At 40.0% G+C, this 18,541-nt stretch overlaps 1 protein-coding gene across 1 annotated transcript in view; it reads right to left on the bottom strand.

Annotated features, from left to right (window-relative positions):
- LOC120538556 overlaps positions 1–18,541 on the bottom strand; it is a 105,503-nt gene that overhangs the window by 31,064 nt on the left and 55,898 nt on the right. Inside the window, exons 20-25 of the mRNA XM_039767951.1 lie at positions 13,298–13,507; positions 9,403–9,588; positions 8,878–9,057; positions 4,215–4,316; positions 3,045–3,175; positions 2,826–2,961 (exon numbers count right to left, since the gene is read on the bottom strand). Coding sequence (XP_039623885.1) covers positions 2,826–2,961; positions 3,045–3,175; positions 4,215–4,316; positions 8,878–9,057; positions 9,403–9,588; positions 13,298–13,507 — 945 coding nt within the window. The remainder of the gene's footprint in view (positions 1–2,825; positions 2,962–3,044; positions 3,176–4,214; positions 4,317–8,877; positions 9,058–9,402; positions 9,589–13,297; positions 13,508–18,541) is intronic.

Here is an 18,541-nt window from a genome sequence, read left to right as displayed (position 1 = left end):
TTGGTGTTTCTCTGCTGAAGTCTTTCAGTCAACCCCCACAGGAAAGCCAGGCTGCCTAACTGCCAAGCTTTAGCTTAACACATGGTTTGGGGGGCAGGTGTGAAGGTATTCTGTCCCCCCATTTGTCTGAAGTATGGCTGTTTGGAACTGGCTTTAAGTACCACAACGCCCTATTGGCTCTAGGGGTTGGGCAGAAAATCTATAAATTTGCTTGCTTTACTTCACCTCTCTCTCTCTTACCAAACTGCTGAAAGACCATCTCACACCCTGAACTGAGAAGGACAACACAATGAAGAGCACAGCTCGGCAGCCATATTGAGACAGGCATGCGGCCCGTTCTGAAGAAAGCTGACCACAATATGATGCCTTAACTAGAGACATTTTAAGTAACTAACAAGTCTGTGTGCCGCCTTAAACTACACATCAACATTTATCAGGTTGTATGGTTGCCAATATTCAAATGTACTTTGCATACTGTTATTATTTATGAACATTATCAATAATGCATTATTTAAATTGCAACTTAACTCCTGCTTGTCTTTTACTACACCTAATTGCCTCAGGTTATAGATGTAGAAGGGAAGGTGGGGAGAAGATATATATTACAATACCTTATAAACAGTGGTAAGTCTGTGAGATTTGAGGCATTCTGACAAAGGCTACATTTTAATAATACAAAAGAGGAAAGTAGAATAATATATTACCCTACCAAGACAAAACAACCCCTATCTTTAAATTAATTAGGACATTTTTCTCTTCCCAGCTGCCTACTCTAAAATGCCTGTCTGACACTAACTAAAAGTTCATATATAAAACTAGAAGGCTGTCAGGAAAGCTCACTAAAACACCAGGCTTCTGAAGAAATAATTTTAAAATCTAAAATAATCTTTTAAAGAAGGGGGACAAAATAGCATGTTGTGAAAAGTTAAACTATTAACACTAGAATTACCAGAGCCTACGAAAAAACTCGGAAATCCGTCCCACCTTAAATTGCTTCTTAAAATCATTCACAGCTCTCCACCAGCATCTTTTCTCATCTAAATGTGCTGATAAAATCAGGCTGCAAGCAGCCAGCTATTCCATCCCCCCACCGACTTAGAATGTGCACAAACTTCTCTCAGCTCATGCCTTGATTGATTTTCTGGGAGTGAAGTGGAGTTTTACAGTGGAAATAATAGATCGTTGTTTGGAACACACGCATTTCATGTCTGTTCTGTTTCTACAGTAATCTGTGTAAACACATTGTTAAAACAGAAGCGTTTTTATATAATCTAGTAGTAGATGACAAAATGTAGGCATAAACTATATAATGTATGAAGCCTGAAGTCTAAATATTAAATAAATACTTTCACAAAAGGTACAAATCTAACACAAAAATTGCGCATTTATTCAAAAATATAACTGCAGAAATAAAAAGCCGCCTTAACATGCGACATTGACACCCGTTTATTATGGCTACCTCCGTGGCGCAATAGAATCAGCTGCCGACTGGGAATCAAAAGCTTGCGAGTTGGATCCTACACCACTCCGTTTTGAGAAGTAAACTGCTCTTAGTCTTACTATTTTAGAATAAAAACATACATTTAATTGCAGTCTGTAACAGCCGGTGTGATTTATGATACTTGTAAAGGTTAGCTTTGTTTTTTTTTTAGTCAGTTTTATTATCTCAGCCGCGTTAACGAGCGGCATCACACACATTTTTGAGCATGCCCTCTGCACACTACTTGTGACTTTAGGCTTTACGAACTAAGTAAATAAATAAAGGTAAATTGTGTCATAAAATGATTTCTTCAAAACGTCACATATATTTGTCTCTTTCTTTTTTTAAAATGTGCGTTGATCACCGTAAGCATGTTGTAGCAGAGGGCATGCTCAAAAATGTGTGTAATGCCACGAAAAGTGCCTGCTGACACTTTAGTATGCAAGCAATGGTATGTGCATTCTTGCTCCGATGTAGAAGGGAGCTGAGTTTACCTCTGTTACAGCGCGTCTATATGAAAACAGCAGTGTCAGATGCAGGGGTGGGGTGTGTTTGGGCTCGTGAACACGGCTGAGATAATAAAACTGAAAAAAAAACAAAGCTAACCTTCACAAGTATCATAAATTACACCGGCTGTTACAGACTGAAATCAAATGTATGTTTTTATTCTAAAATAGTAAGATTAACAGCAGTTTACTTCTCAAAACTGAGTGGTGTAGGATCCAACTTGCGACCTTTTGATTCCCAGTCGGCAGCTGATTCTATTGCGCCACGGAGGTAGCCATAATAAATGGGTGTCAATGTCGCATGTTAAGGTGGCTTTTTGTTTCTGCAGTTATATTTTTGAATAAAAGTGCAATTGTTGTGTTAGATTTGTACCTTTTGTGAAAGTATTTATTTGTTATTTGGACTTCAGGCTTCATACACTATATACTGTAGTTAATGCCTACATTTTGTCATCTACTACTAGAATATAAAAAACGTTTCTGTTTTAACAATGTGTTTACACAGATTACTGTAGAAACGGAACACACATGAAATGCGTGTGTTCCAAACAAAGATCTATTATTTCCACTCTAAAACTCCACTTCACTGTCAGAAAATCAATCAAGGCATGAGCTGGGAGAAGTTTGTGCACGTTCTAAGTCGGTGGGGGGATAGAATAGCCGGCTGTATGCAGCCTGATTTTATCAGCGCATTTAGATGACAAAAGATGCTGGTGGAGAGCTGTGAACGATTTTAAGAAGCAATTTAAGGTGGGACGGATTTATGAGTTTTTTGGTAGGCTCTGGTAATTCTAGTGTTAAAAGCAAAAGCTGCAGAAAAATGAAAAAAAAAAAGTTACCTGTAGCTTGAAAATCTTCTAGCTTCTGTCTGGCTTGAGCAGGATCCATCTTTTTGTCAGCAATATCAACAACTGTTATTGTTTTTGATGCAAAGGAAAAAATTGCATATTTTGGGGAAACCTCATATGCACTTATCTGTTTAGAAATAAAGAAAAATAATCAGTTGTATAGAAACATTTTTTTAGTTGCTTCATGCACATGTTGCAGTGCTTTCCTACCTTGTCCATCAAATCCATTATACTTTCTTTTGATTTTTCAAACTCCTCATGAACACTTTCTGATGTATCTAAAACAATATAGATGTGAAGTGTGCTCCCTTGCTTTAAGATTATCCTCCTTGAATGATCCTCTATTAAGCAAGAACAGAAATGGATCAAAATCAGACATGGTTTAAAATACTGAATTGAATGCAATCTAAAAATTTCTGGGAAATTCTACAAACCAAAAGCTACAATATCATGAGAACAAAAATGTGCATGCATATCTATGGACCACTTTCCAGACTCCTCTCAGGTATATAATACTGTTTCTGGGTGAAAGATGGTGCTGGTGCTAACATTTTCCTCTCTTATTCCTACCGCAGCACAGAGAGGATGCCTAATGAGGCCAATTGACTCCACCCCTTTGGATCTGAACGCTATAAATCCCACTGCTGATGAGAGAAGACTTTTACTAAAACAGAGACAGGACGGAGTTACCTTCATACCCTCGTAGTCTGTTAGCCTGACTTTCTGTTTGCACGCATAGCAACCCTAATTTTTGTTTCCTATATTTTTTGTGAGAAATGTGGATGATTAGTTTGGCGCCCCAACAGTTCCAATGGCAACTTGTAGTTTATTCAGTTGACCATAATGGAGATTAAAGAAGAGTTTTGACTGAACACTTGTATGTGCGTATGTATGTGTGTGTGTGTCTGGTCCCTCAGAGAAATCTGATTCATGAGTTTGGCTTTTGGTTCCCAAAAAGACCCATCCACATGAAGGTTCCAGAAAGAACCTTTATTTATTTAGATCTGTAACAGGCTCCATATAATAAATAAATATAAAGATGGTATTAGATTTATGAAATACCAATGACGTATAATTTTAAAAGGACTCTTTCTGCATACAATCACACAGACTCATTTCGGGCTTGCTTGATCTGTTAATGTCCTACTATGTAGCCTACCATACATTAAAGATTAAAGTTTTCTTTTTTTCAAAGCATAAAGAACCAACTTCATGTGCAAAGAACCCTTCCCAGAATGAAATGGTGCTTTGTCAAGCAATGGAACTATGAGGAACCATACAACCCAGTAAAGAACCATAAAATGTCATTAAAGAACCAGCATTTTTAAAAGTGTACAAACAGTAGAAAGTCTTCCTGGCTTAAAGTTTCCTCTAACTTACTTTTAATGTTAGGTTTTTCGGGGTCTGACACCTCCAACAAAGCATTGAGAGAGGAGCCCAGTTTAGAGGCTGCTTCATCTGATGTGTCATATGTATAAGAAACTGTAACAGAGAAAATACAAAATTAGAAACACGCAACTACACAACACAGTAACGGTTCACCTGTGGTAACAGATGTAATGTAAAAATGAGTTAAAATGGCAGTATAACAACACATTAAATCACATTTATATAATCATGTGCATGTGCATAGGGTACAGTTTAAGGCTCTGGTGATTTTAATTCTCTGCCGTTCCTGGGATTAGCGCTGTGTGCTAATACATTACATTTTCCTCACTGTTTATACTAGAAGATTGAAGGCTATAACATCACTGATGTCACTTCTCATGTCCATCTACCTAGACACTCCTCTTCATGCCGGAAGGAATTAAGAGCAGAAAATCCGGCATCCTTTGATCTCATGTCTGAAAAGACGTTTCTACAAATACTGTGTGTATTTTGTGATTGTTTTTCACGTCAGTTATACAGGGTCACCAGGGTGGTGCTCCATCTCTTTACCATGGTCTGTCTGTCATGGTCTGCTAACAAACTGAGTAGCTTCAGTGCCAGCTGAAGATGTGCGTACAAAAACAGAAAACCTGCCAAAGTCAAAAAGGAATTCCAATTAGAATATTTATTCTAATTTCAGCGAGGAATGTAAAGAATGAGAATTTATCATTATTCAGTGCCAGTGCTGCGGTATTCTGTATATATACATATATTCTGCATATATGTAAAATACATACATATGTTATCCCTACTTTTTCCACTGCTTATCCAAAACCAGGTTGTGGGGGCAAAGAGTCCTAGCAGCGAGGCCCAAAGGTCCTTTTTCCCAGCCACTCTTGCCAACTCATACTGTTTGATCCCATGGCATTCCCAGGTCATCTGGGAGATATAATCCTCCCAGCAAGCCCTAGGTCTTCACTGGTCTCCACTCAGCATATACTGCCCATAAAATATTCTACAGGGAGCATCTGTATCAGATGACCAAACCACCTGAATTGGCTCCTCTCAAAGTGAGGGTCAGCTGCTCTACTCCAAGCCTCTCCTAGTTATCTGCTCTTCTCACCGCCTTTAAGGGAGAGCCTAGCCACCCTGTGGAGAAAGCTCATTTCGGCCACTTGTACGTGCAATCTAATATTTTCAGTCATTGCCTAAAGCTTGGCCAATTCAGGTGGTTCGGTCATCTGATACAGATGCTCCCTGGATACCTCCCTGTAAAATGTTTTATGGGCAGGACATGCTGAGTGGAGATGATGGTAGGGACATAGATTGACTGGTAAATGGAAAGCTCTGCCTTCTGACTCAGCTCCTTCCTAACCACTATAGATCAGTATAGCGACTGGATAGCTGTGTTTGCCACCCCAATCTGTCTGTCGATCTTACCATCCCTTTTCCCCTCAGTTGTGAACAACACCCCCAAGGTACTTAAACTCACCTCCCACTCGGAGAGGACAATCCATCTTTTTCCTACTAAAGACTATGGCCTCAGATTTGGAGGTGCTGATCCTCATCCCGGACACTTCACACTTGGCTACAAACCATCCCAATGCATGCTGCAGTTTGAAGCCAACAGGACATCATCATCTGCAGAAAGCAGTGTCGAGATTCTAAGGCCACTGAACTGGACAACTCCCCCCTTCCAGGCAGCACCTTCATATCTTGTCCATGAAAATTACAAACAGGACAGGAGACAAAGCACAGCCCTGGTGGAGTCCCACACCCACTGGAAATAGTGTTGATGTTTTGTAGTATGTAGAAACAGCTCTCACTGTGATTATACAGGGACTGAATAGCTCATATTAGGGGCCCACATAAACCCATACTCTCCCAGCACCCGCACAGCATCCCTACTGCAACACAGTCATATGCCTTCTCCAAGTCCACTGATTGGGCGTACTCAGAATCATCATGAAGGTAAAGAACTGGTCCACCTTTCTACAGCCTGGACGGAAACCATATTGCTCCTGCTGGATCTGAGCTGAGGTTCCACAACTGTACAGAGTTTTCTTTCTAGTACTCTGACATAAGCTTTTCAACTAAAGCTGAGGAGTGCAATGACCTGATAGCTAGAGCATGTTCTCCTCTCATGCTTATTAAAAGTGTGGACAACCAACCCAGTCTGCCACTCCCAATAACCATGCAACATTAAACAGGCGTTCCGGCCCTTGAACATCCCTTTGACTTGTTGGTACCCCTCTGCTGCTTCGGCAGTCTCCCATGCTAACCATACACGGAAGGCCTCATCAATATATGTTTTATATGATATACATAAAAGCTATTGTGGCATCCAGCTGAGGGTGGAGCCCAGCCGGGACGCCCAGGAGGACCGGAGGAGGGCTTGTACCTCCTCCAGACCGCGAGGAGGTGACTGCCCTGGTTGTGTTGGGGGCCATGGGTAGAGGGCTTGGAAGCCCAACCCTGTAGGGAACCGTGGCCACCGCCAGGCGGCTCCCCGGTGCCTGAAGTAACCTGGAGCCTAGCACTTCCGCCACACCAGGAAGTGCTGGGGGGAAGAAGACAGGGGACACCCGAAGGGCTTCTGGGTGCGCAGCCGGCACTTCCGCCACATAGTGGTGTTTACGGGAGATTGCCGGAAAGCAGCTGGAGCCCATCCGGGTTCCTATATAAGGGGCCGCCTCCCTTTGTTCATTAGCGGAAGTTGGGTGGAAGAAGGACAGAGCTGGAGAGAGGACTGGAGGCGGCCAGAAAGGCATTTTGACTGTGAGGCCTGGACTTTGGGGGATCGGTGCTGGAGGCACGGGGACGTGCACTAATTGAACTTGTAAATGTAATTTTTAAATAAACGAGTGTGTTGGGTGCAACAAACGATGTCCGTCTGTCTGCGTCTGGGTCAAGTTCCGCACTATATAAACAATTAAACCTATATGTTACACATGCAAGCCTTGAGGGCACCATGCTGGCTTTGAACAGCTAAGAAAAACAGGGAACAATGAGGATAAACCACAATCTTTAACTGCTACTACCTTGAGAGAAATACTTTATGGATTGGCCAGGATGTTGATTTTTTTATGTAGCCAGTCTCCCATATAAGACGAACAATAACTGAAAGTCATTATTCATTTTGGATCCTGTTTCCCCTTGAAGACAGATCTGATGGTATAAAGTCAAAAATGCCCAATATATATAGTTACACACATGAGCATGAGAAATGTTTCACAGGTCTTGGTGACTACAGGAAGAACTGTAATTTTAGTTATATTACAACTCCCTTAGAAATCCAATGAGCAAATCATGTGCAAGCATCATGTCCATGTTCTGAGTTTGCAAAAGAAATGCCTGTACAGTTATAGTATACATTCCATTATAATGTGGGTATTTAACTTCATATTCTCAAAGCAGCTTAACCTACTGGAGTAGAGGGCCAGTGACTATCGCCAGGCAGGAAACAGCCTTGGACAGCAAGCCAGCCTATCCCATGTATACACGCACACTCTTTGAAACAGAACCAGTTTGAAATCACTAATTAAACTTCACCCACAGAATTTAGGAGAAAAAACGATTGATCCATACTAGATCCTTAAGGGTTCTGGACAATGCGATCTCTAAAGGAAAGTAGAAAGTCTTCATTGTAAATGTTATCAAATAACGAAGGCAAAGGCAAATGTCTAAACTCAGTTGGTTGGGTGCATGATTCTAACCTAGCACTCCGGATCTATGAGGTAGCAGCTCTACCGAGTGCATAACCATAAGTGTTATAGTCTATAAATTAATCAGTGAAAACAGATTCAAATGAGTCGGCTAAAAGCAGAAGCCAGAAATCAGCCAAGGAAGCCAGTCTTCCAAGGATTTTGGGTGCAAATATTAATGCACACTGAAAATGAGATGGTTCAAAATGGATGGATGTTACATTTTATTAATATGCAATGATCACATAATTCATAGGAAGGGGCAGCATTGCTCCACAAAATAAAACTATATTTTGCTCATCTCAATCATCCCAGTACTATAAAGTAATTCTTTATTACCTTTTGCCTACTTTAAATTAACTTTTCACAATTTGTTAGAATATTCATTCTTTAATGTATGATCATCAACAGTCAAACATTTTTAATGCTGAGCTCATTCTGATCTAGTTAACATGTTGATCAACCATGCACTTTATAACTCTGGGAGTCAGGACAAAGTCCACAAGCAATATTTGCCCGGCAGAAGGCAGTTCCAACTGATTTTCTGGACTTTCAATACAAGTCGCCATGTTTGTATGCTTTGATTTGTTCTCCAGTATCATCTTTGATTTATAGTGCCTTTTGCTCCTTATCTAAGCTCAAGTTTAAGTTTAGTTTAATGAGATAAAATAGAAAAAACATTAATTTTCCAAATGTGTTTAATGGATTTAATGAGGTGGAGAGCAGTCACTTAATAAATCAAGATAAATAATCTTAAGCCAATTTAAAATTTTAGTACATGAGTTCATATTATACTGAGATATTACTAAATGTAAATGTTACTCTTAAAACATACGTGCATTTTTGGAAAAGCGTTTTCAAATAAATACACCAAGTGAAACAAAATATGGTAGGTATGGAATACTCAATAAACACTGGAAACGTTTTGTGTTTTTATTGCATGAAATAAAAAGACCCGGAGAAGCACTTACAGTAGCAGGCTGGTTCCGAGCCAGTCCATTCTCCAGACTCCAGACAAACCCTTTCTTTGGATCCAAATAAAATCATTCCTGATTTGCATTCATATGTCACCTTGTCATCAATGTCAAAGTTATCTCCAGTTCGGGTGCTACCAGCAGGAACTCCTGGGTCTGTACAGGCCTCCTCTTCAGCTAAATCAAAATTTCAGTTAGGGGCTTTTTAATTTTTTTTTTTTTGATTAGCTTTCCAAAAACAAGTCATTATGTACCATAAATTGTTTTAGAGTTTCTTACTACATTTTTACTAAAGTTAAATTGCTAGTGAACATTTTTAAAAAGTGCATAGAGGAGTAGAGATCTGTAATGCCATTGTATTAACAGTCTGTACAAAGTTATCTTTTTGTGAATGTAAAACCTGAATTCAAATTTTTAATTTAAAAACGTTAACTTAAAAATCTGCTTAAAAGATGGGAATGTATCAATATGATACCTTGTACATCACTATATTTTATATAAATAATTGAATGTGCTACTCACATCTTCTGACACAGATTGGCGTGGTTCCATTCCACTTTCCATGAGGTTGGCACGTCCGGCTTTCTGAGCCATGCAGCACATATCCATCAAAGCACTGATAGGTGGTGGTCTGTCCTATATAATACTGGAGATCAGCTGGCTCAACTGACCCATGCTCGAACCCTAAGGGGTCTGGACATATGATCTCTTAGGGAAAACAGAAAGCCTTCATTGTAACTGGTAATAATGAATACAGTTTCATTATCATAACACTGCAACTCCTTTCAAGTGGTGTTTCGTAAACTATGTTCCATGAAACCTATGGGTTCCGCAAAAACTTACAAAATTTCTGCGAACCATTAGTCACAATACCATAGTTATGGCTGGTGGAAAAAAGGAGCAAACAGTGAAAAGTTTAAAGTTAATGCAATGCTTATTGTGTCTTTCACTGCACTGATCTGAGCTAAGAAAGCAGAGGTTGTGCTGTCTGCCATGATAGTTACTAAACATCTTAATTGTCTGAAACATGCATCACTGTTCATCTAGTTGTGCACATTAACTAAGATGAACATTTTAGTCTTACTGTGATTATTTTTTTTACCAACATGACCACACAAGGGAGAAATTACATTTGAAGACTACTTTACTTCAATTCAGGTTCCAAGGTAAGGTTTTGTCAGGCTTCTGCATCCATTTAAATTCAGTGAACAAGAAAAGAAGGAATTTTCTATAAATGAACAATATGAAGCATGTTGGCTGATCTTTTCTCAGACATTACACTGAAAAACTTTCAAAACTAAGTTACCTCTTCATAAATTTTGAATAATAAAATGTTTTGAGTATGAAAAAGCATTTAGAATCCTATACCACTTTGCTTCTGCATAAGAGAAAGTGGATTTTTAACAGTCACTGCAAGCAAAACAAAACACTGAACTAGGCGAAATATACAGTATCACCTTCAGTAAGACTATCGTTTACAAACCTGATTCTTGATTCTACAATAAAATAAAATAAAAATAAAAAGAGTAATAAAAATTATCACCCAAAAGCGGATAGTAGACGTCACGTAGTACATGTGTACCAAATTTCAAGTCAATAGGTGAAACGGTTTGTGAGCTACAGGTGATTTAAAACCCTGGACAGACAAATGAACAGCCACGGTAGTGTATTATATACGAAGATTTGTGTCGGTCAATACATCAGCATCCTTCTCAATAAGACTGTGTATTTACTGTACTTTTATACTGTCTGAATCCTTCATTAAAATAGATTTTTGCAATTTTTTTTATACAGGCTCCATGAAATAAAATTAACTTCACTTAGACTTTTCAAATTCCTTGCAGTTTAAGCACATCTTGAGTAGCTTCTGCATCACTGAATGTAAAGCCCTCCCAATGAAGCTCTTCCTACACCTCAAGAGCATCTACCCAATGGAACATCCCTCTGTAGACTTGATTGCGCTTTACCGAGCTAGGTCAAAGGTGGGCAAAACAAGGGAAACCCTATTTAGATGGGGCCTCACAACAAGCACTGAATGCCCCTGTGGTGAGCCAACCCAAACAATGGACCACATTCTCCATGAATGTTCCCGAGGCGCTATGTGCACCGATGAAGATCTTAAGGATACTAATGATGCCACTCTTACCTGGATACAGCAGTGGCATAATAAGATATAATGACGATTGAATGTAAAGTAATCAATTAATTAGCTTGCAAAAATAATCTTACTTTTTTCATGCATAACCATCTTTCGCATAAATGTGGAAAATTGTCTGGAATTTTTGAAATTCAAACATACTGTGCTAGGGCAGCCCAGTAATTTTCATGTTGTTGCCATTTTCAAATCATTATTAAAGGTGTACAAGAGTTGCTAAATTAGCAACTGCTCTTTTTTGGTTTAATATAAATGAATAGGTTTCTGAAGAACCTTCCAACTGTTCCTTATGAAGCCATTTTTTTATTTCAAGGTAATTTCAATTTAATTTCACACTTAATTTGTTATGGTAGGTGGGAAAAGATGGGGTGTTAGCAACAGACTTCAAGTTACCACAATGAACTGTTCATTAATCAGTAATGTCCCATTGAGTGTTACTCCAAAATGAGTTCTACTCAGTTGACAGTAACAAATGATAACTGTATGGTGCTCACAGCAGGATTTAGGTAACAGGTTAAGAGTAATTTCTGGGTGGTTCCTCTCATAGTCATGCAGTATATAAATGCTAGTTGGGGGCCAGTCAATGGTATCAATTCCTTCATCCTCCAGGAACTGCCTGCATACTCTCACCACATGAGGCCAGGCATTGTCATGCACCAAGAGGAACCCAGGACCCACTGCACCAGCATAAGGTTTGACAATGGGTCCAAAGATTTCATCCCGATACCTAATGGCAGTCAAGGTGCTGTTGTCTAGCCTGTAGAGGTCTGTGTGTCCCTCCATGGATATGCCTCCCCAGAACACCACTGACCCACCACCAAACCGGTCATGCTGAACGATGTTACAGGCAGCAAAATGTTCTCTACGGCTTCTCCAGACCCTTTCACATCTGTCACATGTGCTCAGGGTGAACCTGTCCTGATCTGTGAAAAGCACAAGGTGCCAGTGGTGGACCTGCCATTTCTGGTACTCTATGGCAAATGTCAAATGAGCTCCACAGTGCCAGGCAGGTAGTGAGCACAGGGCCCACTAGAGGACATCAGGCACTCAGGCCACCCTCATGAAGTCTGTTTCTGATTGTTTGGTCAGAGTCAACCACACCAGTGGCCTGCTGGAGGTCATTTTGTAGGGCTCTGGCAGTGCTCATACTGTTCCTCTTTGCCCAAAGTCCTGCTGATTGGTTAAGGACCTTCTACTGCCCTGTCCAACTCTCCTAGAGTAACTGCCTGTCTTCTGGAATCTCCTCCATGCCCTTGAGACTGTGCTGGGAGACACAGAAAACCTTCTGGTAATGGCACATATTGATGTGCCATCCTGGAGAAGTTGGACTACCTGTGCAACCTCTGTAGGGTCCAGGTATTGCCTCATGCTACCAGTAGTGACACTGACTGTAGCCAAATGCAAAACTAGTGAAGAAACAGTCAGAAAAGATGAGGAGGGAAAAATGTCAGTGGCCTCCACCTGTTAAACCATTCATTCCTGTTTTGGGGGTTGTCTCATTGTTACCCCCTAGTGCACATGTTATTAATTTCATTAACACCAAAGCAGCTGAAACTGATTAACATCCCCCTCTACTACTTAACTGACCAGATCAATAGCCCAGACATTTCACTGATTTGATGCTATATTCTGATTAAAAAGTGTTCCTTTAATTTTTTTCAGCAGTATATATGATGGATTTCCAAAAAACTGAAGATATCATACAAAGGTGTCTATTACTGTCTTGACAGAAAAGGGAAAACAAGATAAAAAAGGGGAACTGCATAAAAGGATAAAGACATTAGAGTGTTTAGTTTGAGAAACAAACTCCTTACAAATCCTTAGTTCAGTCATTTCAAGCATTAATTGCCATTAGAAATACTAGTAATGTCTTGGCTATATTTTTAAATCAATGTAGAAGAATTAAAAGTGGATAGGACTGGTGAGTTTTGTTGTGCTGAATGGCTTGTTTTCATCTAGACTACAGTATGCTAATGTCCTAATGGTATCTTGATAAAAAAAAAGGTCTGACTGGTAGTGGATGTTCTAAGTGCAATTGTACAGTAGAATTAAAGGATGGGTAGTAGCAGAAAGTGAATGTAAATCTCTATAACACAAAATAACATACAAGTATGAAACTGAAGGAAGGTCAGACTCAGTCACAGAAATGTCAACACAAACGGAAAAAAAAACTTGATTCCACAAAGCCATTACAAAAATGCCTATTGATTTATTTCCAAATTGCTTAATCCGTGATAATAAAATGGTGTATTAAACACTTACGTTTACATTCTGGTTTTCTGTTGTAATCTGATCCATCAATAGTTTTAAGCCGTGTCCACTGTCCAGTCCTCTCACATATCCGTATTTGCATGGGGTGGGGATATTCATTTTCAGGACAAACATATCGAAGTTTGCTACCAAATCCAGTCCCTACCACATGAAATGATCCCCCCTTAATGCCCACATGAGCCACGCTGCATGTCACTGGTACTGAAAAGTAGAAAAAGTGAATAACTTTTCAGTTTTAAAACAGAAAATCATATTGGTCTTCATTATAAATATATTTTAATAAGTTCCAAAAATAGCCATAAAAACAGTGTCAACAGACAGTTGTTAATTATGAATTGAAAATCCATCTGTGCATTTGCTAAACCTGCTATATCTGATATAGAAAGCCAAAGCCGGTGTTTTCATCTCTAGGTGTATGACAGAACAAACAGTGGATGGGATTTCAGTCTAAAGCAGAGCACAATCACACACACTCACACAATTTAATGTCAGTCATCAGGCTTGGGTGCAAATCTTGGAAGTGTTTTGAAAACCAGGATACCCAAGAGAACATATATGTGAGCACTTGGAGGACAAGTGAACTCCACTCAGAACGTGACCCATTTGAGAAAGGAATCATCACTGTGGCACATATCACTGCCAACCACTGCACCATCTTTGAAAAGATACACAGTACATTCAAAATTTCAGGTTTCCAGCCTGTTGACATTATTATATATTATTGCAATACACCACACATTTACAACATGGCCTGTCAAAAATGACTTTTAACAAAATATATTCAGTTTGTATGTATTGGTATCAGTTTTCAATCTCTGTTAACTTTCACAAATCAGCCTAGAAATAATGGGCCTAAAGGAAAGGGTTAAGGAGAAGAAGAAAAATAAGAGTATCACCATAACCAGCTGCAGCATAGCGCTGTGTACAGTCAGTCCCTGGGTTACGTATGAAATAGGAACTGTAGGTTTGTACTTAAGTTGAATTTGTATGTAAGTCAGACCAGGCACATAAATTTAATAAATGTTATTGTTGACCGACTGTAACCAAGTGCTCTGCCAATGAATGATGGAGTTTCACCCCTCTCTGAACTTATTATTATTTCTACTTTAATTTTCCATGGTGATGGTTTTTCTCTTCTTTACTGTATCACCAGCACTTGCATCAGATTTGTGTTTCAGAGACATTCTTGAAGGGTGAAGACAAAAGGTTAACATGAGCTCCAGCACTGTACGTTATCACAGCAGGAAGGCACCCGTCCTCAACACGTCTGATGTACTGACAAGAGATAACTGCCTGCTACGTGCGTAACAGTACAAGCAGACTTGCTAATGAGAATGAATGGGGACAGCGAGGGGCTCACCACCCACCCACCACACAGTCACCTCCACTACAGTATGCTGCCTGCAGCGTCCACCTACCGAGAATGAACACGGTGCGGCCAAAGGCGGGTAGTGAATCGCCCAACCCCAATTAAACAGGCAGCCATCCGAGGCACACTACAATGCTAAGCCCGCCGCCCTGTTCAGCCACAACCGGGTCAGCACTTGCGGCATTACCAGCCATGTGTGCTGGGCGGGTAGTGAAACGCACCCCTCTGCTCCATCCAGCCTGTGTCCAGTCAGGAGCAGAAGCTGCAGCGGCATAGTGGGTGGGCAGCGAACCATCGTTCAGCACATGAGCGATAGCTGTGGCCCCGGTGACTATGGACCACGGGTCACAGCTTGCCGCTAGGAGCCGCCCGAGGGACACTACACTGCGCAAGCAGTGAAATCGCCCCCCTCCATCCACCGCTTGCAGCATCCCCAGGCCTAAGATGATGGAGCGGCAGTTACTGAGGTGCATGTGTCACAGCTGTGGCCTCGTTCGTAAGTCGTAGGTAAGATGTCCGTAACCTGGGGACTACCTGTATATGCTGACTAATGACATACCAGACACAGGTTAATTAGCAGCCATGGGTATCAGCACTTTACATCATAATAAATGAAGTATTCTCCCAAACTAACACAACCAAATCAAATATTTGCTTTTTCGGCAATATATAATAATAATAATTATAATACATTTTATTTATATAGCGCCTTTCCCATGCTCAAGGCGCTTCACAGGTGAACATGGAAGTGTGTACGATACTTTAGGAAATCAATATTTCTTATTTTCAACTAAAAAAAACTCTTTAGTGAGTTTGCATTTCACATTTAGGGTCACTTTTATGACACTGTATGTGAATTGACACCTGTTTTGCTCATCACTAATTGCAGGTGATAATCTCAAAGACTGTCATTCAAAGATAAGGCTGTTGAGGTTTATGGCTCCTACACTCCAGAAGTCTCCTAAAAGGCTTATTTAAGAGGTATGAGCAGTCCCGACTGACATGTTACCATTTTACCGTACTGTGTGTCTAATACGCAATGCTGAATGTGTGTTTTCTGGTATGAAAATCCAGACCGTTGAACCTATTTCTGATAGAATTTTGCATAAATTCTCCATTTCTACAGAGGAAGATGATAGGCTATGTTTCATTCTGAAATATACCCCTTGGGGCAGCTTAATTTAATGACCACACCTATTCATTAAGGAAATACCTCTAGACTACAATTTTTGAGACTTGCCACAAGTTGCAAAATTGCTCCCCACAGATGGTTTGCCCAAATCTGTCAAATAAACCTGCCTTTAGTGTTTACCAGTGTTATGTAATAATGAAGTACTACTCTGTACTTGGGTATGTTTTGAGAATATTTCACCTTTAGTATAAATTTTCTATTTTCTGTCTACTTTCTCTTTTGCTTTTCAAACAAAAAAGGCTACTTTTGCACTAATGTATTTTGCTAGATATAATCGTTACTGTCATTTCATACTAGAAAACAAATGGGCTACGGAAAAAGTTTTACTCGGTCCATTTGTTAAAATACAGTTGAGGAAAATTCAAATATAAGAATCAAGAACGATTTTCAAATGTGAGGTTACCAACAAAGTCATTCCAAATAGGCAACTCCACATTCCACAGAATAGGACAAAGCTGGATAAATAAGGTGGGGCTGGACACTGATGACACACAATCCCAGTCTCGGTTATTTACACAGATGATTCTGCCACGTTCAGATGCTGTCCTCATGGCAGCCCGCCCAGCAGATCGGAGCTGATCCACAGACTGTAAAAAGATGTACTCATGCTTACTCACCTTTAGGGAGTGTTACTTGCATGTCTTCTCACATTATCCTGGGTATCACAGCTCAATAACAGATCAAGAATTAGTTGGGAAAGCCCAGGAAAAACCAAAAGACGATTCTTTTGAATGTGAAACCAGAAGTGATAAAGTCTAGGTGAAGAGCTTAATTAAACATTATTTAATGAGGGACAATGCCTTTTAGGGTTTGTTTTGTTCACTAATATCATTATTAAACTACTTCTCATGTAGCTCAATGTTATTTGAACAAAAATGGACATAATTTGTATGATCAAGGAATGCTTATAAATGTTTTCTGTTTAAGTTAGTTGCAGTTGGGTGTTCATATTATTGAAATTCACTTTACAAAGGGTTTTGAGAAACAGTTTAGCACCAACTTGAAATGGAGGAAGCCAGTGTGCCTCTCCTATTGTTGCCCACCCCACTAACTTAGAATACAATCATTTAGATGTCTGCACAATCAGTGATTGTAATATCGCTCACTAATATAAAGAATGATTTTATGTTTGTAAGAACTTTTTGTAAATATATGTGAGACAGAGATCTAATGTTTACTTGTACTTTTGATATTTACATACAATTAATATTATACACATTAAAAATTAAACTCCAAACTGCTGTATACCAGAAGCCATACCATATGCAATTCAGACTCAATTCACCTGAAGCTAAGCATGTTCAGGCCTGGCCAGTACTTGGATGGGAGAACATCTAGGAAAAGTTGAGGTGTTGGTGAGGTCAACAGGGTGTGCTTATCCTGTGGTCTGAATGTGGATCCTAATGCGCCAGTGCAGTGAGGAGGACACTATATTGTAAAGATGGTGCTGTCCTTTGGATGAGGCGTAAAATTGAGGTCCTGACTCTCTGTGGTCATAAAAGATCCCTGGGCATTCTTTGTAAAGAGCAGGGTGTTTCCCAATGTCCTGGTTATCACGGCCAAGTCATCCTGGCCCCCTAATCATCCCTGTCACTAAATGGCCAGCTATCTCACCACTTCACTGCCTAATAACTAATATGTGGTGAGCATAATGGCACAATAATGGTTGCCAATGGCAATGGCACAGGTCCAGGTGAATGCTACACATTAGTGGAGGTTGAAGTGGCTCCTGACACACCATGAAAAGCATTTGAATGGTGAGAAGAGTGCTATATAAATGAAAGATTGTTATTTTATTATTATAGAACCATCAGTCAGCCTGTACATCTATCCATCTGTCCATCCATCCATTTTCAAACCTGTTTATCTTGATCAGGATCACAGGATGTTAAAGTCTATCCCATCAAGCATCTGGTACAAAGCAGGAACAACCCCCGGGTTGGGCACCAGTTAGTTGAGAGCGACTGAACTGATTTAATGAAGTCCAGACTCATGAATGTTGCCTGCTTTTTATGGCAGTGCACCTTCATTCCTCAACTTTTCTGTTTTCTGAAGTTAATCTAGAAACCCTTGGGTTTTATTGCTTAGCATTTGCTATAATTATTGGAGACTTTGGATATCACACATGCTTTCTAATGCATCATCTGTCTTAATGCAACAAGCAGCTGCACTTCACCTCCTTTATGTCTTTTAGTGCTGTCCCACTTTTGAAAAGGGAGCCTTTTCAAGAAGGCTTGTTGGAATATTGGATGAAAGTTGAGAATGAGAGCTTTTAAACAGGAAATAAAATCTAAGGTAAGAATCTCGTATACCAGCAGACTGAGAAGAATGTTAGAAGAGAAGGCAGTTTTTAAAAAACCAGAAACACTGAACTGAACTCTCGACTCTATGGGTAGAATCAGCTACTACTAGCAAACCTATTTTCAATCTCCACAGTGGGATGAGGGGTTCCTCATCTCTGGCCCCACCTACATGTGGGGCCCACATACTCCAAATGAGCCCCCACCAGACAATCACAACATCATTGCTCCTCCATCCCCAGAAACCAAACCCTCTCAGAAACAGATCTCCTCATCAGAAAGAAACAATCCACTACCCCGAAACCATCTGTTGCAAACAACTGTCATAGGGAAACCAACTATCTACCACAACTATAAGTCCTATTCCTCAATAC

The sequence above is a fragment of the Polypterus senegalus genome, chromosome 11 (assembly GCF_016835505.1).
Source record: "Polypterus senegalus isolate Bchr_013 chromosome 11, ASM1683550v1, whole genome shotgun sequence".
Taxonomy (NCBI): domain Eukaryota; kingdom Metazoa; phylum Chordata; class Cladistia; order Polypteriformes; family Polypteridae; genus Polypterus; species Polypterus senegalus.
This window is presented reverse-complemented; position numbering and strand designations above follow the sequence as displayed.